The following is a 21,272-nucleotide window of genomic DNA, read 5'->3' on the forward strand; positions in this document are numbered from 1 at the left end:
TGAACTGAAGTGAAATGAATATTTTATAAGAGAAGGAAATTAGGAGCTGAATTGAACTGAACTGACTTTCAATGTAAGAGAACAGTCCCTTACTTTGTCTTGTGTATCAAGGATATTTCTAAGCATGAAGATTTTGATAATCAAGAATAGATATTATCAATGCTAGAAGGGGAAAATACCATTATCTTGACTTGATACAATTGCAATGTTAGTAGTAATAACTTTTTTTATTATCAAAATCTTGATGCTCAATAATATACCTAATAATTGTTGTCCATGCAATGCACAAGTCCGTTGTATCAATAAACAGAAGAGAGATGGTAGAAATGTAGAATTAGATAGAGCCATTAGCCAAAGAGGGTAAAAAGAGAAGGAGAATTAAAAAAAAAAAAAAAAAAAAAACTCTATAAAAGAGACGAAAAATTAAAAAAGTAAAATAAAATGGAAAGCTACATTGATTTTCATTATTTTTATTCTTTATTCTTTATCTTGAAAAAAAAAGAAAAAATTAATAGAGTTGACATATGAATTAACCAAATGCAAACATGTTAATTAATACGGATGGGAGATGGTACATGGATTAAACAAAGCCAAATAGCCAATGCAAAGTTGCAAATATGCCATATTATTTGGTTGGCACATGATGAATCAAACAAACCTTCACATTAAAAAAAATCATAAATGTACCCCGTATCAGTTTGTCTGATATATATGTTAATGTATAATTTTGACCTTTATTAATATCTTTAATTATTTAATAATAAATTAAAACTTTAATAAAAACATTGATATTATATGAATATACACCATGTGTCTTGACTAATTAATCTAGAAAATGTTACACTATACAATTAGTCATTTGTATTCTTAACACTCCGTAGAATAAGTTCAATCATTATTTTAACCCATGATATATATATATATATATATATATAATTGGTAAATTTGCCGGTCAATTTAAGATACTGGTATTTATTTGACCTATAACGCCTTACAAGTTCAACAAGAAAATTCAAACATCATTATTTAAACAGAAAAACTCAACATGACACGATGTTCAAATAATTGAATCACAATTCACAAATTCTGAAATTCACAATCATATATTCATTTCGATACATTGAGTATACATTCGAACTAAAAACAAAAGTAGTAAAAGCTAAACTTGTAAAAACAAAAACAAAAAAAAAACCCTTAAAACACAAAGTTGATATGCTTGTATAACATGTCTAACAAAATAAACTAGATAACGTGTAAACGTGATTATAGTATTCACACGCATAATCACCTTCATTCCTCAACCCCTTACACTTATAAATACTCCCACCGCTCTTATTTTTCCGTTCCAACTTTTCTCATTTTCTCTCTCCTCTTACAAAATTAAACTCCAATTTAAACAGTTAATTAAGCACTCACTAATATCATATCATAATCATTCCATTTTTCATTTTTATTTCAACTTTCCAACCACAACTTCATTTACCTTTTATAATCAAATTATTTAATCATTTCTCCTTATCCAGCCTTAATTAATTCCCAAAACCATAATATTATTTGTGTTACTATAAAAGTATATAGTATCCCATTTATTATTCCATTCTCTAATTGTTTTATTTCCTCTCAATTTCAAGACTACATACATTCTTTGAATTTCATTCAGAAATCATGGTTATGAATCAGAAAAACAAGCTAATTATAAGCTTGATTCTTGTACTTATCGCGATTGTTAACCCGATAAATTGTGATTGTTCTACAAATGTTAGTAGAAAGAGTTTTCCAAAGAACTTTGTTTTTGGCACTGCATCTTCTGCCTATCAGGTACGCTACTTTTTATTTTTTATTTTTTTAAAATTTTTTATTTCAAGAATATCGTCAGTAGAAAGGAAGGAAATTGCAGGAGATAGCTAGTTTAGTCATGTGATACGTCTTTGTATGTTTGTAATCTTTTTTAATACTTTCTTCCAATCTATTATCAACCTTTGGCGATGCGTAATTTCAACTATTAATATGTTTGAATTTTGTATTGATAACTAAATATCGTAAATACACGTTGAATTTGACTTGTCTAATAAGATCCCACGACAACTGAAAAAGTCACTAACATTGCAACAAAATAGGTCGTAGAAAGAATATATATATATGTTTTTTACAAAAAAGAAATATGTGGTAGAGAGAAGGTAAGATGACAAAGAATAATTAGAGGAGGAAATTAGAAACAAAGGATAGACTTTGTTAATGAGACAAAAGCTTTAAATTTTAAAGGAGGAAGTCTTGCGAGTTTTATTCCTTTCTTCTAGCTTATTCTAGTTGATGATATAACGGAGAATGCCAATTAAAAGAAACTAAAGCATAAAGCCAAAGGCAAAAAAACGATTTTTTTTCAACAAATGACATTGATTATTAATTGTCTAATTGATAATTATGGTATAATTAGTACGAGTAAGAATTAGCTTAGACTTTTTGTTAAAATAAACTTGTATAAGCAGTGTCGAATCTAGAAATATTTTATATTATGTATTAATTTATTGACTTATTTTTAAACAATGGGGATGTGGATGTTCACTTAGAGGGCAAAAAAGCAAAATGGATCCGACTTTATAATGATAATTAAGTCTAAAATGGTGGTGTAAACGTAGCTTTGTTTAGAAGGAATTCCTTATATAGTTATAAATAGTTCCTTCAAGGCACAATAGCTAAGTTGGTGAATAAGACGTAACGCAGAAATTAGGGTAGAAAGTATGCCTGAAATAGGTGGTGGAGTACTTTGGGATTATTCATACTACATATCACATAACATACTCCATACAAAATAACGTAGTTGAGTACGGTTTTAGCGTTTCAATGTCTATTACGAGTAATTACTACTTGTATGTTTTTTATACGAGTATATAATATTATTAGAACGTAGTCTAAATATAATATGAAGATTTAAGTCTTATACTTTATAATTTTAATGGTTAGTACTCATGTACATTTCAGAATATAAACCTTTTTTGTTAGATATACAAGTAATTTTCAATACTATAAATATATTTCAAGGAAAAAAAAAGTGAAGAATATTGCTTTAGTCTACTGCACTAAGTATAGTGGGTTGGTAATGAGTTTGGATGGAAAAAAAAAAAAGAGGTGAAGAGATGTGAGAAACTGAGAAGTCAATGTGGAAGTATGGGCTGTCCGGGAGGCCCTGTGTCCACTAAATAATCTCTGTTTCGATCAAAAGTGATAAGTATAACATATTTCCGAACTTTAACCTTCAGGTTAAGATTTTAGTTGGGTTAATGTCCTAACATAGTATAAGAACTAGCGTAACGTAAAGGTCACTTGTTCAAAGAATTGAGAGATCTGAGTAAGTCATAGGTTCAAACCCCTTAATTAATTTTTTTCCTTATAACTCATTCGAATAAATAAATACAGTCAATATTGACTATTCTAATTTCTAAGATGCTGCTTTTAGCCATACTGTATTTGGCATTTGACACAAAGTGGATGATTTTAATGAAGTTTGAAATATTGGGTGCATATTAATTTTGCAGTACGAAGGAGCTGTAAAAGAGGACGGCAGGGGACCCTCTGTCTGGGATACATTTGCACACCAATTTGGTAATTTTTTTTTTTTTTCGGTTTTTCATACTAGGTCCTTTATATATTAGTTGTAAATTTTGGGATAATATTTATGAGATATAAAAATTCTAAAGTTGCAACTAATTATCTAATATATAATGGAGGTAGTAGTAGAATACATACATATCACACTATTTAGGTCATTTATTCATTTTTACATTGACCTATAAAATCGTAATATTATGATAATATATTCTCTTTTTCTTACTTTAATTTATAAAAAATAAATAAAAAAAGTCGCACTCACATTTTATAGGAGGAGTCGGTGATTTATTAAAGTCTCAAATTCTAAGAATCATGACATATGAATGATGACAAATCTTAATTTGGGACGTTATTCTCGTATTAGTATGAACGTGACTTTCGTAGTTTCGTCTAATTAACACACAAAGTCATAACTACATTTTGCAACACTTTTTAAGTTGTTAAGAACTTTGCATGTTGAAAGCTTTCATATCTCCGGGATTTGCTAAACAAGCCAACCTGGTTAAAAGAATATTGATGTTGTATTGTTGTGCCATTGGAGATACGTGTGGCGCGTCTCAAATAATTATAGATACATTTGTGGTGATATTTTAAATAGTTATGGTGAATTGGTGATACTTTTTTCTCGTGTACTCAAGATAAATTTAAAGGTTGGACCTTATATAAATTAACAAAAAAAAGTCTTTCGATTTGACTATTTCGGCCTTCTTTGAACCCTCGGTAATTCAAGTTGTCTCCTACATGATTAAGTCTTTGAACAAGGATAAACTATTCATGATTAATCAGGTTTAAATTTGTTAATTTTTGTGCAGGCAAAGTCATTGATTTTAGTAACGCTGATGTTGCAAATGATCATTATCATAAATACCTTGTAAGAACTACTCTCACTTTGATGTTCATTGCATAAATTCAAAAATGTTGTTCTATATTTTTATATGTAATTAAACTTTATGCACATAAACAGGAAGATGTAAAACTTATGAAGGACATGGGAGTCGATGCATACAGGTTTTCGATATCTTGGACTCGGATATTTCCAAGTAATTCATTGCTCTACTAATGAAACTTCCTTTTGATTAGCAAATATTAGTCCTTGAACCCTAGTGCTAAATCATACAAAATTTTTTGATTAACAGATGGAACTGGCCAGATAAATCAAGCCGGAGTTGATCACTACAACAATCTAATCAATGCATTACTAGCTAATGGTACATTATTATTAATCGATTTTGATAGGATTATTATAGATATCAAATGCTATTATACTTAAAATGTGTCTTAATTATGTGTTATAGGAATTCAACCATATGTGACAATGTACCATTGGGACACTCCTCAAGCCTTGGAGGATGCTTACAAAAGTTGGCTTAGCCCTCAGATCATGTAATTTTCGGTCATATATCAACTTGAAGTTCATGTTGTTTATGAAAATTTTACAGTAGTCGTTTAAAATATGGTGAGTTTATGTTGCTCATGTTGTTCATGTTGTTTTCAGAAATGATTTTGGAGTCTACGCGGAGACTCTGTATCAGAAGTTCGGGGACAGGGTTAAGCGCTGGATAACACTAAACGAGCCTCATACAGTTGCATCTCAAGGCTATGACATAGGCATATTCGCTCCAGGACGATGCTCCATCCTCCTCCACTTGTTTTGCAGGGCAGGGAACTCTGCTACTGAGCCTTATATTGTTGCTCATCACCTGCTTCTTGCTCATGCTAATGCAGTCGACATTTATAGGAGAAAATACCAGGTAAATGTGACTTCTATTGTGAATTATCTACTGTGTTTTGATGTAAAGATTAGCTTTTAACAATATCATGCACACGTAAATGATGAGCTAACTTGATTCAAGTACTAATGATGCGTTTAATTAGTCGTTTAAATTCAATATATTACGTGACCTTGGCAGAGAAAACAACGCGGATCAATTGGAGCAGCGTTAGATGTGATGTGGTATGAGCCTGAAACCAACACAACAGAAAATATTGAAGCAGCTCAAAGAGCACAAGATTTTCAGCTTGGCTGGTATGATTGATAATGTTTTGGAGTATTATATTTATTCTAGCTACTACCTCCGCTATATATTATTTGCAACGATTTGACATAAAGTAGAGAGGAAAAATGTCTAATCGTTGCAAATAATATGAAATGGAGGTAGTATAAGTTTTGCTACATTTTCGAATAAAATGAGATAACTAAGTGGAATGAAACATTGTTAGGTTTCTTGATCCATTGATGTTTGGAGACTATCCTGCTTCAATGAGGCAGCGAGTAGGGGACCGTCTGCCAAAATTCACTGCAGCAGAGTCAGCTCTTCTCAAAGGGTCTCTAGATTTTGTTGGCATAAATCACTACACTACATATTATGCAAGGGACAACAAGACTAATATCATTGGGCTTCTTCTCAATGATGCTCTTGCTGATTCTGGCACTGTGACTTCGCGTAAATCTTTCTTGAACTCTACTTAATCAATTTATGCTGCTACTTGATCTGACTATATTAGAATTTCAACCTTTTGTGTTTTTTTTCATCTTCAGCATTTGGTCATGACGGGAAACCTATTGGAGAGAGGGCTAATTCGATATGGCTGTACATTGTACCTCGAGGAATGAGAGAATTGATGAATTATATCAAGAACAAATATGGAAATCCCATGGTCATCATAACTGAAAATGGTACATACTAAAACTGGCATTTTAAATCTGCTATTCTAGCAAAATAGTTGGCCTTAATGTAAGCATACATACAATCTGCTATATATGTGTTACAGTCCTCTGTAACATCATACTATAACATGATGTAACTCTTATAAGATAAGAGTGCGCGGGCTGCTCAAGTGGTTGGAGCTACCCTCGGACCCCTGAGATTGGTCAGGGAGTCAAGTACTCGCCGTTGTCAAATAACCAAAATATATCTGAGTGTATAGATCAGAACATACTGCTACACCACTTAGAACTCTGAAATATAGTGCACTTAAAATCTGAATTGTTGCAGGGATGGATGATGGTAACAATATATTCAGATCCTTGAATGACTCGCTTAAAGACGAGAAAAGAATTCGATACTACACAGGCTATCTTGAAAATTTGGCTGCAGCTATCAAGTAAGTGACAATGATCATATCCAAGGAAGTACATCATGTTGTTAATTAGCTAAGTCTAATACATTTCGGACCGAATCACTTACAAGGTTGAGTGTTTGTTAAAAATGCAGGGAAGATGGGTGTAATGTGAAAGGATACTTTGCATGGTCATTTCTGGATAACTGGGAATGGGCAGCAGGATATACTTCTAGATTTGGTCTTTATTATGTGGATTACCAGAACAATCAAAAGAGATATGCCAAGAATTCTGTTCAATGGTTTAAGAACTTCTTAGCTTGTTGAACCATTCTTTGTATATATTAATTTGGACTGAAAACTGAATTTGAAACTGTGAAATATTCAAATGAAATATTGAAAAGAAATAACAAAGGGTGTTTATGTGACTATATATTCTTCTAATTGTATTTGTACTGATAAAATCTGAATCTTACACATTATTTTGCACTCTATATTTACTTTCCAATCATGATTTTTTTTTTTTTGTTGACACCACTTCCAAGACACTTTAACCAACTAAGTTAGTTGACATATAGAATGACCACACGTCCGCACTCCATAACACAACATACATAGGTAAAGGGTTAAACACACATAACTAATTTTTACATCATATCAGCAGATCAACCCTTAAAAGTTTTTTGTTGCAATCAATACCATTTCATTAAGTTTTGCTTTCCATCACACATAATACTGACTAACAAATACAAACGGAGTAGTAAGAAACTTTGATTGTTAAATCAAAGAAGTGAAAATTTGTCATACAAATATACAATCCATAGTCTACATACTACAAATTAAAGATTCCAGCAAAATGTTTGAGGGGGTTAACTAATCAATCCGTTAGTTATTTCAAAAGTGATTGACCATATTATTATTTTTTTTTTATTTAAGAGTCGAGATTCATTGAAGTGATTCTAAATCAATACCTCATGAAATACATAAACCCAGTAACATAATTAAACTTTCTCATAACTCGGTTAATTTTGATTTATCTAGAGCTCGATCATACATATTAACTTCAAATTATACATCATCTAGAGCCCTCATCCTATTGCACATAATACATGTTAACCAAATTACAAGAAGGTAATATAAATTACCTAATTAAATTGTCTTTTACAAACATAAGTTTGATTAAATTTCCATGTAGCAGGAGCCACATCATCAGCTTGCACCATTTTACCATCACTAGTAGTCACTTGAAACGACAAACTTTGTCCAACAAGTGTAGCATTAGTGTCCCAATTTTGTCCCCAATTCCTCCTCATTTGTAACCAACTAGTAGTGTTTGAACTCTTAACCTTAACATCCTTAACATCCCCTACACCACCCACATTATAAACGAGTACAACGATCCAATTCGGGTTTCCCTTAAACTCGAACGTAATGCCTCCTTGTTTAACACAATTAACACGGCGATAAGCCACAGGGACAATGCCTGCCTCATACACCGCGATTTTTCTAAACATTGGTTGTGTTAGATCAAAGTGCTTCAAGGGAGGGTTGCACCAATTTTCGTTAGGCTTAGTGTAGTTAGGAGGGCAAAAGTTGGTGGCTGTTACATGGATTGATTGAGTACCATTAAGACACCATTTTGAGTCTTTACACATGATTTGGTAGCAAGCACCACATGTTAGACCGTCGTTGAAGAGGGCCGTGCTTAATGCTGACGTTTCGAGTCCATAGCCTTGCTCTGTGAGATTTCCATACCCACAAGCTCCTTCTGCAAGTAGTGCACATAAATCAGAATATGATCACCAGGCCAATTTGTGTACGTAGTTAAAAAAAAAAAAAAAAAAAAAAAAGTTTAATTTTGTGTAGATTTGAACATATTAAAATTTAGATTAGGGTGTCTTGTAGCATATATAATCAAACAAAAATCAAATTGAGAGTATAACTTAATTATTGCCTAGAATGATGCATGCATGCATGCAAATAAAGTCTATAATTGTAACATTATTGTTCTCTACAATCAATTTGTTATTTTCTAATCGATGATGATATTTGAGAAATTGAAGCAAAGAGTTTGATAAACTTCATGCATGGGTTGTTAAAGCTTTAAGAAATTACATTTCTATATCTTTGATTTTTTTTCAAACATTAATAAATGATAGACATTAAAAAAAAAAAAAATTTACTCGCATTGGAATATTTTTTGGGATTGAAAAACTCAAAAAGTCAGTGCAAATTGGAAAAATACTATTTAAAAATAAATAAAAAAATATATATATAAATAAAATTTAGGAGCAAGTAAAAATGACAAGGCGTGACAATCCAATTATCTATAGCTATATCTTGTAAGTGTTAATTCTACCATGCATCCAATATTTCCTATTTTCCAAAAAAGTTCCAATCTATCACTTTAAATGAAATTCAATTTTAAAACATAAAATCTTGTTTATAAATGGTGACGTCTTTTGATAATTTGTGCGGAACTGTTACACTCAGTCACAATGTCGTCAATGTGTCAACTTTACTAACTAACGTTAAGTAAAATAAAATAAGGCATGGATTTATTAAAAGAAAAAATAAGGAATTGAAAAACTCACGCATGGTTTCACGTCCATCCATGCCACCGTAGTTGGTTGCATGGGCATCTTCCCAGTCATTTTCAATTTTAGCATCAACAGCTAATATGGCTGTAAGTAGCATAAGGACTAAAGTGATGTTTAACTTAGCACCCATTTTTATTTTTTATTTTTTCCTTTATTTCTCTCTTTAGTTTTTATTTTTTTATTTGAAGTTTTCTATATGTCATGTGTAGAAATGTCTCTAAGTAAACAAAGTATTTATAGACACATTGCTTTACAAGTTTGCTTACCTAGGTGGAAAATCAAAACTTTCTTGATACTCCTAATTAATAAGGGAGAAAAAAAAAAATGAAACACTTGTGACCTATAGTTGATGCGTTTCTTTTTATGTCAAAATTTTAATTAACAAGTAAATGTACATCGTTAAATTTTTTGCTTTCAAAAGTTGACGTCAACTAATAAATTGAATTTTGTCTACATCATTTTTTGTGTGACTCTTGAAAAAAAAAAAAAAATTGTTCTTAAACGATCATTTTTTTTATTTGCTTTTGTTAATCATTAAAAATTCTTTATTTTCATCGCATAACAATTATGAACACTTTATATAAAGCAAGTACAAATTACTGTGAATCTAATATCTAATTAATATAACAGCTTTTTATCTTACAGATCAATGTATATAGTTTACAAGTTTGGTGATATGATAACCTGGACTCCTGATGGAGAATGATGATTGAAACACAAAAAAAAAAGTTATAATTTAAAATTAAAATATAATTTAATTTTTAACTACGTATAAGTTAGCACAATGCCGTAGAGATAGATTATTTTTCGTAAAAATTACTCTCCTCACAACTCTCAATTGCATTACAAGCTCAAACAAGGAAAGATTCATAAATTTCATATTAGAATTATATTCAAGCTCAATATAATACACAGTACAAAACTAAAATATAGATTCATAAATTTCGAATTTCTATCAAATTCAATTAGGTACAAATAAACTAGTTCAAACAAGGAAAGATTAAGGTAAAGCCAATAAAGTCTATCACAAATCAAAGAAAAATAAAACAAATTGATTGACTTACGTTAAATTATAAATACACATTTAGGGCCTGTTCACATTTACCGAACTAAGCTAAATGAATTGATCCTGATTGGAGCTGAACCGAACTGAACTGATTGGAGTTGAACTGAAATGAAATTAAGCTGAAATGAACAGACCCTTAATTAATGTGTTTAAAAAAAAAAAAAAAAAAAAAAAAAAAAACATTTAATGTACCAATATATTGTAGGAGAAATAAGAACAAAGTTGTGACTTCACAGAATTCACTCATGAAATTGGTGGTTACTGGAACAGAAAGTCTTCTAATCAGTTAAAGCTTTAACTCATATAACTATGTAACTTCATTTGGCTTCTTGTAAAATGATTAAAAAAAGGGGGGTTAATGTTGAAATTCAGTTGTAACAAATTATAAGTGTTTATTTATTTTTTTAAGTGTTGACTTTGCTGGCATAAGTTGTATACATAAAAGACAAGTTGATTTTTATGTAAGTCATTTGTCTGTTCTATAATTAATTGAGTTCTTAGGGATATGTTTGCATCACTAATAACTAATAATCCTTATTTTTTGGCTTTTTTTTTAATATATATTTATTGTAGAGTAAACTTATAGGTTAATACTTCCAAGATTACCAACTCTATACAGCTAGCATACATTTTTGCAAGTTTGTAAGCCATCAATAATGTATTAATGTAATAACGAGGTTTTGATCTCATGGTTAGACTACGGTTTGATTTGTTTACGATAGATCACATGTTTAAAAAAAGTGAAGCGTGAAAGGATCGATAAAGACGCAAAATTCGATATGCTATAAAAACACAATTTTTTTTTTTAATAAATAGAAAAAATGTAAAGATAGATATCATATAATGTCACAAAATTTATTGAACAAGTAAAGAGTAAGGGCCTGTTCATATTTACTTATTTTCAGTTCAGTTCAGTTCAGCTCTAATCAGTTCAGTTCAGTTGTTAATTTTTTTGTGTTAGATGTTTTAGCATAATATAACAACGACAATAATAATAATAATAATAATAATAATAATAATAATAACAATAATAATAATAATAATAATAATAATAATAATAATAGTAATAATAAAATAATAATAATAATAATAATAATGATAAAATAATAATATTAATAATAATAATAATAATAATAATAATAATAATAATAATTATTATTATTATTATTATTATTATTATTTTAAATTATATTCGTCGTTCAAAATGGTCACATGTTTTTTTATAGTTGAACTCATTGACAAAATGAGAGTACTACACAACAGTTACTAGCTTTCATAATCGGTTAGTTCTTCGTCTTCTTCTTCTTCATTAAGTTGCTCCATTACCTCGGCATTCCTCTTAATTGACTCCCATATCTGATTAGTTATTTTGGTTTCGTACAATATCCATAGCTGCTTTTCTGTTATCATCGTACATAGTATGATCTTCTGTTAGTCCCATGACTTCAACTTGGTGCGTGAATGGAATCCCTAGTTCATGTAAACGAACAAAATTGTGTAGTGTATAACAAGTAATGATTGACTACAGTAAAATATTGAAGAATACTTTTTATTTTTATATATATATTTAAAATATAATACACAAAAAATTAATAATTTAAAATATATTAATTTAAAAAACAGAGTTATTTTTAAAACACTTTTATATTTTTCACAATCCACTATATATATTATCATTAATTTTCATAAACATTTTCATATACTTTTATGCATTTTAATTTTTCAGTTCAGTTCAGCTCCAATCAGTTCAGTTCAGTAAATATGAACAGGCCCTACAAATTATGAAGCTACGGTTTGTTTTTTTTCTAACTTTGTAAGGCGCAATACCAATTCCTATCTACTGTAAATTTTATTCCTGCTTTGAGAAGATACTGTTTTAAAATATGGATGTAAGTTATTTTAGATACTAAATTAAGCATCAAAGGTTCCATGGTGTAGTGGTTAGCACTCTGGACTTTGAATCCAGCGACCTAAATTCGACTCCCGGTAGGACCTCTTTTTTATATTGCCCTTCAAAAAAACTTTTCCATACTTTGGTCATTCATCATAGTCAATTCTGTCCTAACCGGCAGTAATGGTGCATGAGCAGCATATTCTGCGACAGTGTGACTATAAGTCTATCGGGGAGTAAATAGCTAGACAACTAGGTGCATAATAGAGGTTGTTAGTACTATAAACATGTACTAATCAAGGTTACAAAATTCGTCTTTTTTAGGAAGGATATGCATACTTCTCAGCTACACATCTTGATTGGCCACAAATCTGAAAAACCTGAACTGCAATATGAAGACTGCAAGAATTGAAGATCAAAATGCTTTCATAATTCGTCCTAAAAGATAATCCAATTAGTGTATGAATGCTGTATATAGGGTGTAAGATCAAAATAGACAACAAAATTGCGCCTTCGTTTTTCGCATTTATTGATGAAAAGCCAAAAACGAGAAATGAGGCAGTATCATTCCTCTTGAGTCTTGACAGTAGTTTTAGTGAAATGTACAGATATTTTAGAGCACAGAGCCCATAATCTACCAAAAAATAGTGTGCTCATATCAGACAGTGTCCAAGCAGTACATAAAATGTTTCTCAAGCTTATTTATCTTGAAGCGGCTGTCAGTGATGACCAATTTTTCTCACCCAACCACGACGGTGTAACATATCTGATAAAATAATCACATAGCATTAGAGAGGAACAAATATTACTTAATATTGAACTTGACAAATATTGGATTCCTTACACTTTCAAATAACCAAAATGCACAATAAATCTAGTAACGTAGCCAGTATGTCCTGCGCCTGAACCAGTTGTAGTCGGGTAGTTTCTTGATTGGTCCCATAGCAGCAATTGCAATATCCTAAAAGGTAGTAAAAAAATAATAATAAGTATACAAATATGGAAGACCTATAAATATATTGAGAGAAAAACATTCTGTGAAAATATAATGCACATTTGCTCAAATCACTAGCAAGCTTCAGAAGTCTGGCTAAGGCATAATAAGCATATCTACTCCCTTTATTACTTGCACTTTGTTTGGATAGAAGGAAAAGAAGAGAAGAGAAAAGGGAAGACAATTTATCTTGTTTTTGGGTAAAGGATCGGGGGAAGGAAGTGGAAGGAGAGGAATGGATCCATTTTGCCCCTCTCTTAAATAAGCATAATCCCTCCAAAATTGTAGAGATTTGGAGGGAAAATGGAGCTCACCTTTCCCCTCCCTATCTCTTCCCTCTCCTTCCTTCTTTACTATCCAAAAAAAACGTTGATGTTTGCCCAATTTTCCTTTTTAGTTTGCCCCGTGAAGCTTGCACCCATAACACTTTTGATTGTAGGGGACCAAACCTTTACTCTCACAACCACTACATGTATTCCTACCCCTTTTCTCTCTCATCAATTCCTTTTAACAAAAACCTAAAAAGTTCGCCCTTGTGAGTTACCAAGCAGAAAAAAGGTGACAGAGGGAGTATAAACAACTAGGGATTCCAATAATTACTTATACGGTATACAAGTTATTTATCACATAAAAAAGGCCATCATAGCATACAAGGGATAGATCCATTCAGAAACCAATTCTGATGGATAGGATGTGGCAACTGGCAAAGATACATTTGGGCCCCTAAAGCTCAATGAAAAAAATGCAGCTTAAAAAAACTAGACTTACCTTATCAAATAAGAAACGATCAGCTGCACGTTTCACAGCACTGGCGTCCACTGCATCAATTCTTGCAAATAATTCAGCGAAGGGTATTCTTCTTCCATAGGTCAACAACTGCAATTATAATAAGAAAATTTAAGATTGATCATGGGAGCCATACCTGCAAATTGCTATCAAGTACTAGCAGATTTCAGATATAGGATACTAAATTTAGGCTAAATCCAGTTGGCAAATTTTAGTTCATATATATTCATACAAACTTCGTAAGAAATTCAGTGCAATATGATCATACATCTCACAAATACAGTATTTTCAGAAGTTTAATTCATTTAAAAGGATTTATCAAGTTTTTTTTTCTCTAATTTTCCCTTTATGACAAAAACTTCTTTGAGGAATTAATAATTCAGATTGTCACAATTACAGTTCCCATAAGATGAATCAGGAAGCATAAAATTTAACCAAGTCATTTAACTGTTACTTCAATAGCCATTAGTTGCACTTGCACACTGACTCGATCAAAGAAAGGAGTCAGAATCATAGCATCAAAGAAATTAGTCAGAATCATAGCAAGAGGCCAAGACGCAAAATAGGGAGGAGGGAATCAGAGAGAAACAAAGTCCTTTCCCAAACAGCGATTGTTTTTTTTTTCATCAAAACTAAACAAAAGACCAAATTGGAGAGAGCAAAACCAAAGCAATTGACCCAATTCATGGAAATGGCCAGCAGGGAAAGCTGCCAAAAGGCAGCAGCCACCAACCTCATGGCTATTGAGTAGCACCAACAGATTGAATCTCCACTTGATATATATATCCCACAAGATTTAAGTTTCAATTCTTAACTTTGATCTCAAATTGAGAAAGTGCAAAGAATTTCTATTTATAAATTTTTGTTGAGGAATTTTCACTAAAAGATCATACTACTTTTTTATTTTAGAATCACCCAAAATAAGGGTGACATTTATCTGGGTCAGTAAGTTGGGAAAAAAAAATTAAGTATGGCCACCTGTCTAAATTTATTTAGAAAATAAAATCCAAATATCTGACCCATGGACACTCTACAGGCCTATAGAGTTCTACAAATCATTGTCGTGTCGTGTGTTATAAACATGAAGAGAAAAAGTACAATTTGCATGCCAAATAACCCACCAAAAGGAGCATTGAGAAAGTTGGCAACTCTAATTTAGCTCATGAAATAGTAATCGTGGAGCAAGAAAAAACCATACAAGCTTAAACTCTTAAATCAAGAAAAGTCTTGCAGACTTAGAAACGGTAGCTTTTCTATGGTCTCATTTAGTTAAGCATTTATCATATACAGCTTGCCAAACAGTCAATACAGCATTATGATGTACATATGCACCAACATCCCATTCCCTACGAACATGTGAAAAAGGAGATAAAGACGAGAAATATTACCTGCTGCCCAACATCTTCAGCAGCCCTGCTGATTCCATTACTTTTAGCAAGAAGAGAGGACTTCAGCTGCATATAAGCACATATTTAATTCACAATGGTATCTTGATAATGAATACAAGGTAGGGGGTTATAAACCTTCTTTGATTATCAAGAGCAATGATTTATCTCTGCAATAAAACAGTATAATTCAAATGAACGAGAAAATATTTTCACGTCCTTAAAGATGTCATATAGAAACAAACATTGATAAACAAGTTTGATGACATGCATGAAAGTCACAAACTAAAAGGTAGGAGGAAACTGACTCCAAAAATTAAGAGTCCAATGATAAATTAACAAGTTACCATCGCTGAGAAATATAAATAAAATGTAGCTCAATCAGGCTTTTGCCACATTAACACACATATTTATGACAGAAAATCGATGTTTATGGAGTTATATGGACCACTAAAGAAAATTCCCTAATATTTAACTTTTTAATAACATCCCGAATTCGCGTATGTATACATGCATAATAAAAAGGAACATTCAGAGACCCTACTCAAGAGGGACTAATGGAGCTAAATAGGAAAACAAATAATAAATATTGCATGGCAACAGCAAGTAACAGCTGCAGAACTCTTTAGGCCCTTGGGGGGAGGGTGGGGATGGCAAATCTTAGAATATAACATAATTCAAGTACCTGATTACGTGCACGGATAACATCCTCCTCTGAAACTCGATAAGACAACTTGCTTATTACATGCATAATTGCATATGACAGATCATCCAAGCAGTCAGGCTGTCAGTGTAAGATAATGAAAACATGTAAATCTCATTTATAAAACATCAGCAAACACTTCAAAACTCTACAATGATGGCAATAAGCTGTCTTTAAGGGGCTATAAATACCAAATTCCCAAAGATAACACCAGAAGCTATAAGTAAAGGTATCACCTCATAAAATATCTTTGATTGTAAGCTACTAAGTGTATACACACCTGAGCCAGAGCATAGACACCAAAGAGACCCGTATCTTTGTAGTTAATATTGAATGTTTTGATGCTCTCAGCAATTTCATTAATGGAGGTCCTTTGAACAAGCTCTGACCTGTTCACATGTTACCAGATTAATAAATAAGAAACTAAGTATCCAATTTCTTCATACTGAACTGCAATCACAATGTCATGCAAAATGGATAAACAGAAAATTTCACTCAGAGCTAATAACATGCTAAAGAGCTTATGCATCATGATGGATATGCATACCCCACATGCTTTCCACCTTCTTCCATTTTGCTCCATGAACCCAGCATAGTCTGCACAACCATTAAAGCAATGGCATCTGGATCTTTGCAAGAAGCTCCTTCAAATGCAACCGCAAATCGTGCAAGGGGAAGATCATCATTAATCATGCGAACCTAAATTCATTGCTGGAAAGATTAAGAGAGAAGGAAGCTGATAGGTCATCATGTGCTATAAAAGCACATCGTAGGGAAAATAACTACATGCACAAACCTCTGATCCAGTGAAATTAACTGGGTCACTTGCAACTAGCTGAGAAGTTGTGATAGGATTAGCTGACAATTTAGTGAAGACCTTCTTCACTTGTTCCACAACCTCTTCATGCTTAACACCTCCTGAAGCAGAAATCACCTAACAAGAATATCAAATTGGAACCGTTCATAATTAATCTAGCATCCATCATACAGAATTTTTCACTTGTGGATCAACATCTATGACTGATTCCTCTAAAATAGACTAAATGAAATTAAAAAAGCAAAACATATCCAGTGGACAAAACAAATTACCATTCTGTGGGCAGCACAGTGAGAGGACATATAGTCTTGAATATCGGCTTTAGTAATGGATTTTATTGTATCTACAGATCCCGAAATGGTTTTACCAAGTGGAGTATACTGGAATGCAGTAGCATGTAACTGGTCCATGATAACTTGGTCACCTTCTACACCCATCTGGAAGAAATGTGGAAACAGCAACTACATTAAACATCAAAGCACCAACAACTGTAGAAGAACTAATTTTAATTACAATTAGGAAAAAAAAACAGAAGGAAAGAAATACATACTCCCACTAATCTATAGAGTTCGCTAAGGTTAGCACTTACAGATCAAGTATTTGTTGAAAATTACATTGGTATTCAAAATGGACAAGCGATTACTTATTTCGATATTTTACAAATTAAATACAAAGAATATACTCCGTGGATCAAGGTGGGAATTGGTGAACATTCAAAAGGGAGATGAGAAGCCACAGCACAAAAATGGAAACAGAACATCAGGGGTTCCGAATTGACAACATAAAGATGGCAACTACAAAGTACTTTTTATAGTTCCATATTATTTTTAGTTTTTTTTTTTTTTTTTTTTTTTTTTTTTTTTTTTTTTTTTTTTTAAGGATATAGACAATTTTATGGCAAAATACAGTTATGGGACTCAGTTTATTTACCATTTCTTACAATTCAACCAATTGGACACACAACAGTTATAGCTAAGCCGTGTCTTCTCACCAGGATCACCAGTTACCAAAAGGCATAGCTATTACATTAAAAATATTCTTAGAGTGGGGCAACAATACATTCATTCATATTAGTATATAATCAAACAAAGGTTTGGTATTGAAAGAGCTCCTACCTGATTGCTACACAAGCCATAGCTCTACACTAAACGGAGGAATTCATATCATTAGAGAGTACTGAACTTTGGCAAAAGTATCAGATAAGGTACTAAAGTTTCATTTGTATCAATTTGAGTACTGAAACAGGTAAACTCTCCCTTTTACCTAATATAACCGGTTAACATTGTAACAAAATAAAAGAAAACAAAATCTTTTTAATTTCTCTCTCTTTAACCACTTAACATTGTAAATAAAATTTGAAAAAAAAAGAAATCTTTTTAATTTCTCTCTCTTCCAACTTCTGGGTTCTCATCTTCATTCATCATCAACTTCAAATTCACTCTCCTTTATATAAAATTAAAAAGTCACCCTCCCCCACCGTAGAACAACCCCACCCTACTGACCATGTACACCGCTGCCGCTTCTACTCCTCTCCTCTTTCTAATTATATTTTACAAGTTTTAGGGTTTTGGGTTGATTGGGAGCGACTGGGGTGAGTTTCAGTGGTTAGGGTTGGGTTTTGGGTAGATATGGGGAGAAATTTTGGTGGTTATGGTTGGAATTTGAGGTGGGTATGGTGTTTTTTTTTTTTGGGAGGAAATAAAGGGGGAAGATAAAGGGGTCAGGGGTAGGGGAGGGCCGGCGGTTGTACGTGGTTCATGCGGTGAATGGGGGTGGGGCGGGGCTGGTTTGCAAATTGCAATGGGCATATTTTTAGATTTTTTTTTTGTAATTTGGTTTATTTTCAGATCTAATGTTTTATTTTGTGGCTAATTTCTTGTTTATTTTCGAATCTAATGTTTTCAATTTTAGATCATTGTGGGTGGTTGTGAGATTATGAAGTATGGTATTAGGAATGGCTTGTCCACCATTAAAGGAAAGAAAGAGAAAATTGAAGGAGCTGGGTTCATTTCCAGGTATGAGTTTTGTTTTTTTTTTTTATTTGTTTTTGTAATTTGGTTTTGTAATTTGGTTTATTTTCAGAAATAAAAATAAAAAAAATTTAAGGAAATTGTATTAAACCGGTTACAATCAGTGGCAAACGGAAAGTTTACCTACAATCAAGGTTATAGTACTCTATTTGATACAAATGAAAGTTCAGTACCTTAATTGATATTTTTTGCAAAGTTTAGTACCTTTATATAACTCCTAAACACAGTAGAGCTACAGTTAAGGAAAGAGGGAGAAGAAGTAATATGTTTCGAAATGAAAGCAATTTTTCAATCTCTCCAAGGTTAATAGATTGCCTCTAAATGAGGGTAATAAGTTAATAACTACCCCACGGCAATGTCTTCCTTCAAGCATCACCAAGTTCATCTAACTAGCAAATCTAAGAAGTACTTAAACAAAAGGAGGTAGCATAAACATACACCACATAAGCAACTCCAATGGTTATAGCTAGGGACTTGATTGCAATTTCAATAATTTCCTAACTACTAGCTTGACCATTGGAGTTAGAAAACTCAATTAGCTTGGCTAAATTAACTTTGCCAAGCTAATTTGCTTGAGAATTAAACTTGCCAAAATAAAATGCTCATTACACCAATTAAGCTCTTTCCATGTATTTTTTATCCAACAACTACTATTAAGCTAATAGCTAGCCATTGGAGCAAAAAGTAGCTAAAGTGATAATTAGCTTAAAAGCTTATGGGGCATGACAAGCGCCATTGGAGTTGCACATGGAAATCTTGCTGAAAGTAAAACAATCAAAATATGTATAACAAATCCATCAAGTCAACTGCAATTCCTCTTCACAAGAACATTTGCAAACATAAGACATGTAAAAGACCATTTACCGCCAAAATTTCTCCCCAACTCACAATTATCGTATCGTGATCACCTAACTGTCAGGGACATCTCCTCCTCCTCTTCCTTCTCAATCCTCACCCTTCCAACCAAAATCGACTACAACCAGTTCGGACAATCACACCCTCAAAGATTCAAAGCCCCATTTCTAACCAAGAGAACGATTTACCACATATGTGACACTTTTGCAGCTGCCGCACTTCCTGCCCCTATACTACAGCCACAGCTACAGAAACAAATTTTCCATAAATAAGACGAAATAGCTTCTCTTTCTATCCTAAAACAACAATCACATCATCTAAAAATTGCAATATATATCTAAAAAAATCCAATCCAAATATACTAAAACATTCCACTATAGCACAATCAACAATTCCAGAATCCATAACTTTGTTCAATCAAGATCAAAAATTTTAAAATAAACATTAATAAAATAATAATGAATTTGAAAAATTACCAGCTCTTTTTCTCTGAGAATAGCATTCCGAACTTTCTCTATCTTCTCATCACTAAAATCCGAATTCTGCAACAAAGACCCAAAAACCTCAACCAATTTCCCAGAATTCTGCGCCGCAACCTTCCCCAAAAACCCAGAAATCTCTCTCCCAGTAAACCCCTCCAATTCAGCCCCAATATTCGCCGCATCTTCATTATCCGACGTCAAAACGACGCGTTCCAAAAAACTCCCAACCCCATTTTTCTCATCAGACTCAAATCGACTCCCAGAATCCAAATACACCCCAACAGAACCCGACCCAGAAGCGAGTCGTGACTCAGTAACAACTCGAAGCCCATTAGGAAGAGTAGTGATCTGAGTAGCAGGAAACTGAAGGATCTGGGAATGATCGGCGGAAATTGGGTGTGGAGAGGTGTAGCGTAAGAATCGTGGGTCGGGATTTTGGAGAGTTTTGAGCTTAGATTTGACGGATTCTGCTAATCGATCGTAGATCATGGCGGTGGGAGGAGGAGGAGAGGGGGTTGATGGAGGTGGGGGTGCAGGGGAAGGAGAGAGAGTGGCATGGTGGCGGACGGTGGAGGGGTGGTGGTGGGTGCGGCGGAGAGAGTGGTGTATGAGTTTTCGAGTTGACATTTTTGGTCAGAGGAGAGAGAAAGTGGAAGAAATGGAAATGGAGATTGTGATTGTTTGTGTGGGAAAAGAAGGAAGAAGAAGATGGTGAATTTTTTTGGGGAGGGTTGGAAACGAAACTTTCCACTATGTTCAATGATTTGTTGCCACGTGAAACTATGTTATTTGGCTGCTTTCATTTTTGTTAAAGACTTATTTGTAATTTTAAAACTCTAAAAACTGGTTTGACATTATCGTGATTTTCCATTTTTTATGTTTTTATTTTTCAGAATCATATGATATATGTCGTGTAATAAATTAAAATGTGACAAAATATATTAAAATTATAATAATTTCGAAAACTAACAACAAACAAATGAAACATATTTTTCTT

At 32.5% G+C, this 21,272-nt stretch overlaps 3 protein-coding genes across 3 annotated transcripts; 1 reads left to right on the forward strand and 2 right to left on the reverse strand.

Annotated features, from left to right (window-relative positions):
- Window positions 1-936: 936 nt before the first annotated feature.
- LOC110722071 (beta-glucosidase 6-like) lies at window positions 937-7,155 on the forward strand. Its single transcript, XM_021901311.1, has 12 exons — window positions 937-1,818; window positions 3,534-3,600; window positions 4,419-4,477; window positions 4,571-4,646; window positions 4,743-4,814; window positions 4,902-4,989; window positions 5,102-5,357; window positions 5,517-5,632; window positions 5,827-6,050; window positions 6,146-6,283; window positions 6,603-6,711; window positions 6,822-7,155. The coding sequence occupies exons 1-12, from the start codon at window positions 1,666-1,668 to the stop codon at window positions 6,991-6,993; spliced, it is 1,530 nt and encodes a 509-aa protein (XP_021757003.1). The 5' UTR covers window positions 937-1,665; the 3' UTR covers window positions 6,994-7,155.
- Window positions 7,156-7,756: 601 nt separating this feature from the next.
- Window positions 7,757-9,650, reverse strand: LOC110722079 (expansin-A25-like). The gene is made up of 2 exons (XM_021901317.1): window positions 9,261-9,650; window positions 7,757-8,434 (listed from the first exon to the last, which is right to left on the reverse strand). Exons 1-2 carry the CDS (start codon window positions 9,394-9,396, stop codon window positions 7,812-7,814), a joined length of 759 nt encoding a protein of 252 aa, XP_021757009.1. The 5' UTR covers window positions 9,397-9,650; the 3' UTR covers window positions 7,757-7,811.
- Window positions 9,651-12,655: 3,005 nt separating this feature from the next.
- Window positions 12,656-21,113, reverse strand: LOC110722086 (probable mitochondrial-processing peptidase subunit beta, mitochondrial). Its single transcript, XM_021901327.1, has 10 exons — window positions 20,270-21,113; window positions 17,181-17,345; window positions 16,888-17,025; window positions 16,639-16,790; window positions 16,372-16,480; window positions 16,074-16,172; window positions 15,392-15,457; window positions 13,986-14,093; window positions 13,068-13,184; window positions 12,656-12,989 (listed from the first exon to the last, which is right to left on the reverse strand). The coding sequence occupies exons 1-9, from the start codon at window positions 20,900-20,902 to the stop codon at window positions 13,098-13,100; spliced, it is 1,557 nt and encodes a 518-aa protein (XP_021757019.1). The 5' UTR covers window positions 20,903-21,113; the 3' UTR covers window positions 12,656-12,989; window positions 13,068-13,097.
- Window positions 21,114-21,272: the final 159 nt, after the last annotated feature.

This window comes from Chenopodium quinoa, unplaced genomic scaffold (genome assembly GCF_001683475.1).
Source record: "Chenopodium quinoa cultivar QQ74 unplaced genomic scaffold, ASM168347v1, whole genome shotgun sequence".
NCBI classification, from domain to species: Eukaryota; Viridiplantae; Streptophyta; class Magnoliopsida; order Caryophyllales; family Amaranthaceae; genus Chenopodium; species Chenopodium quinoa.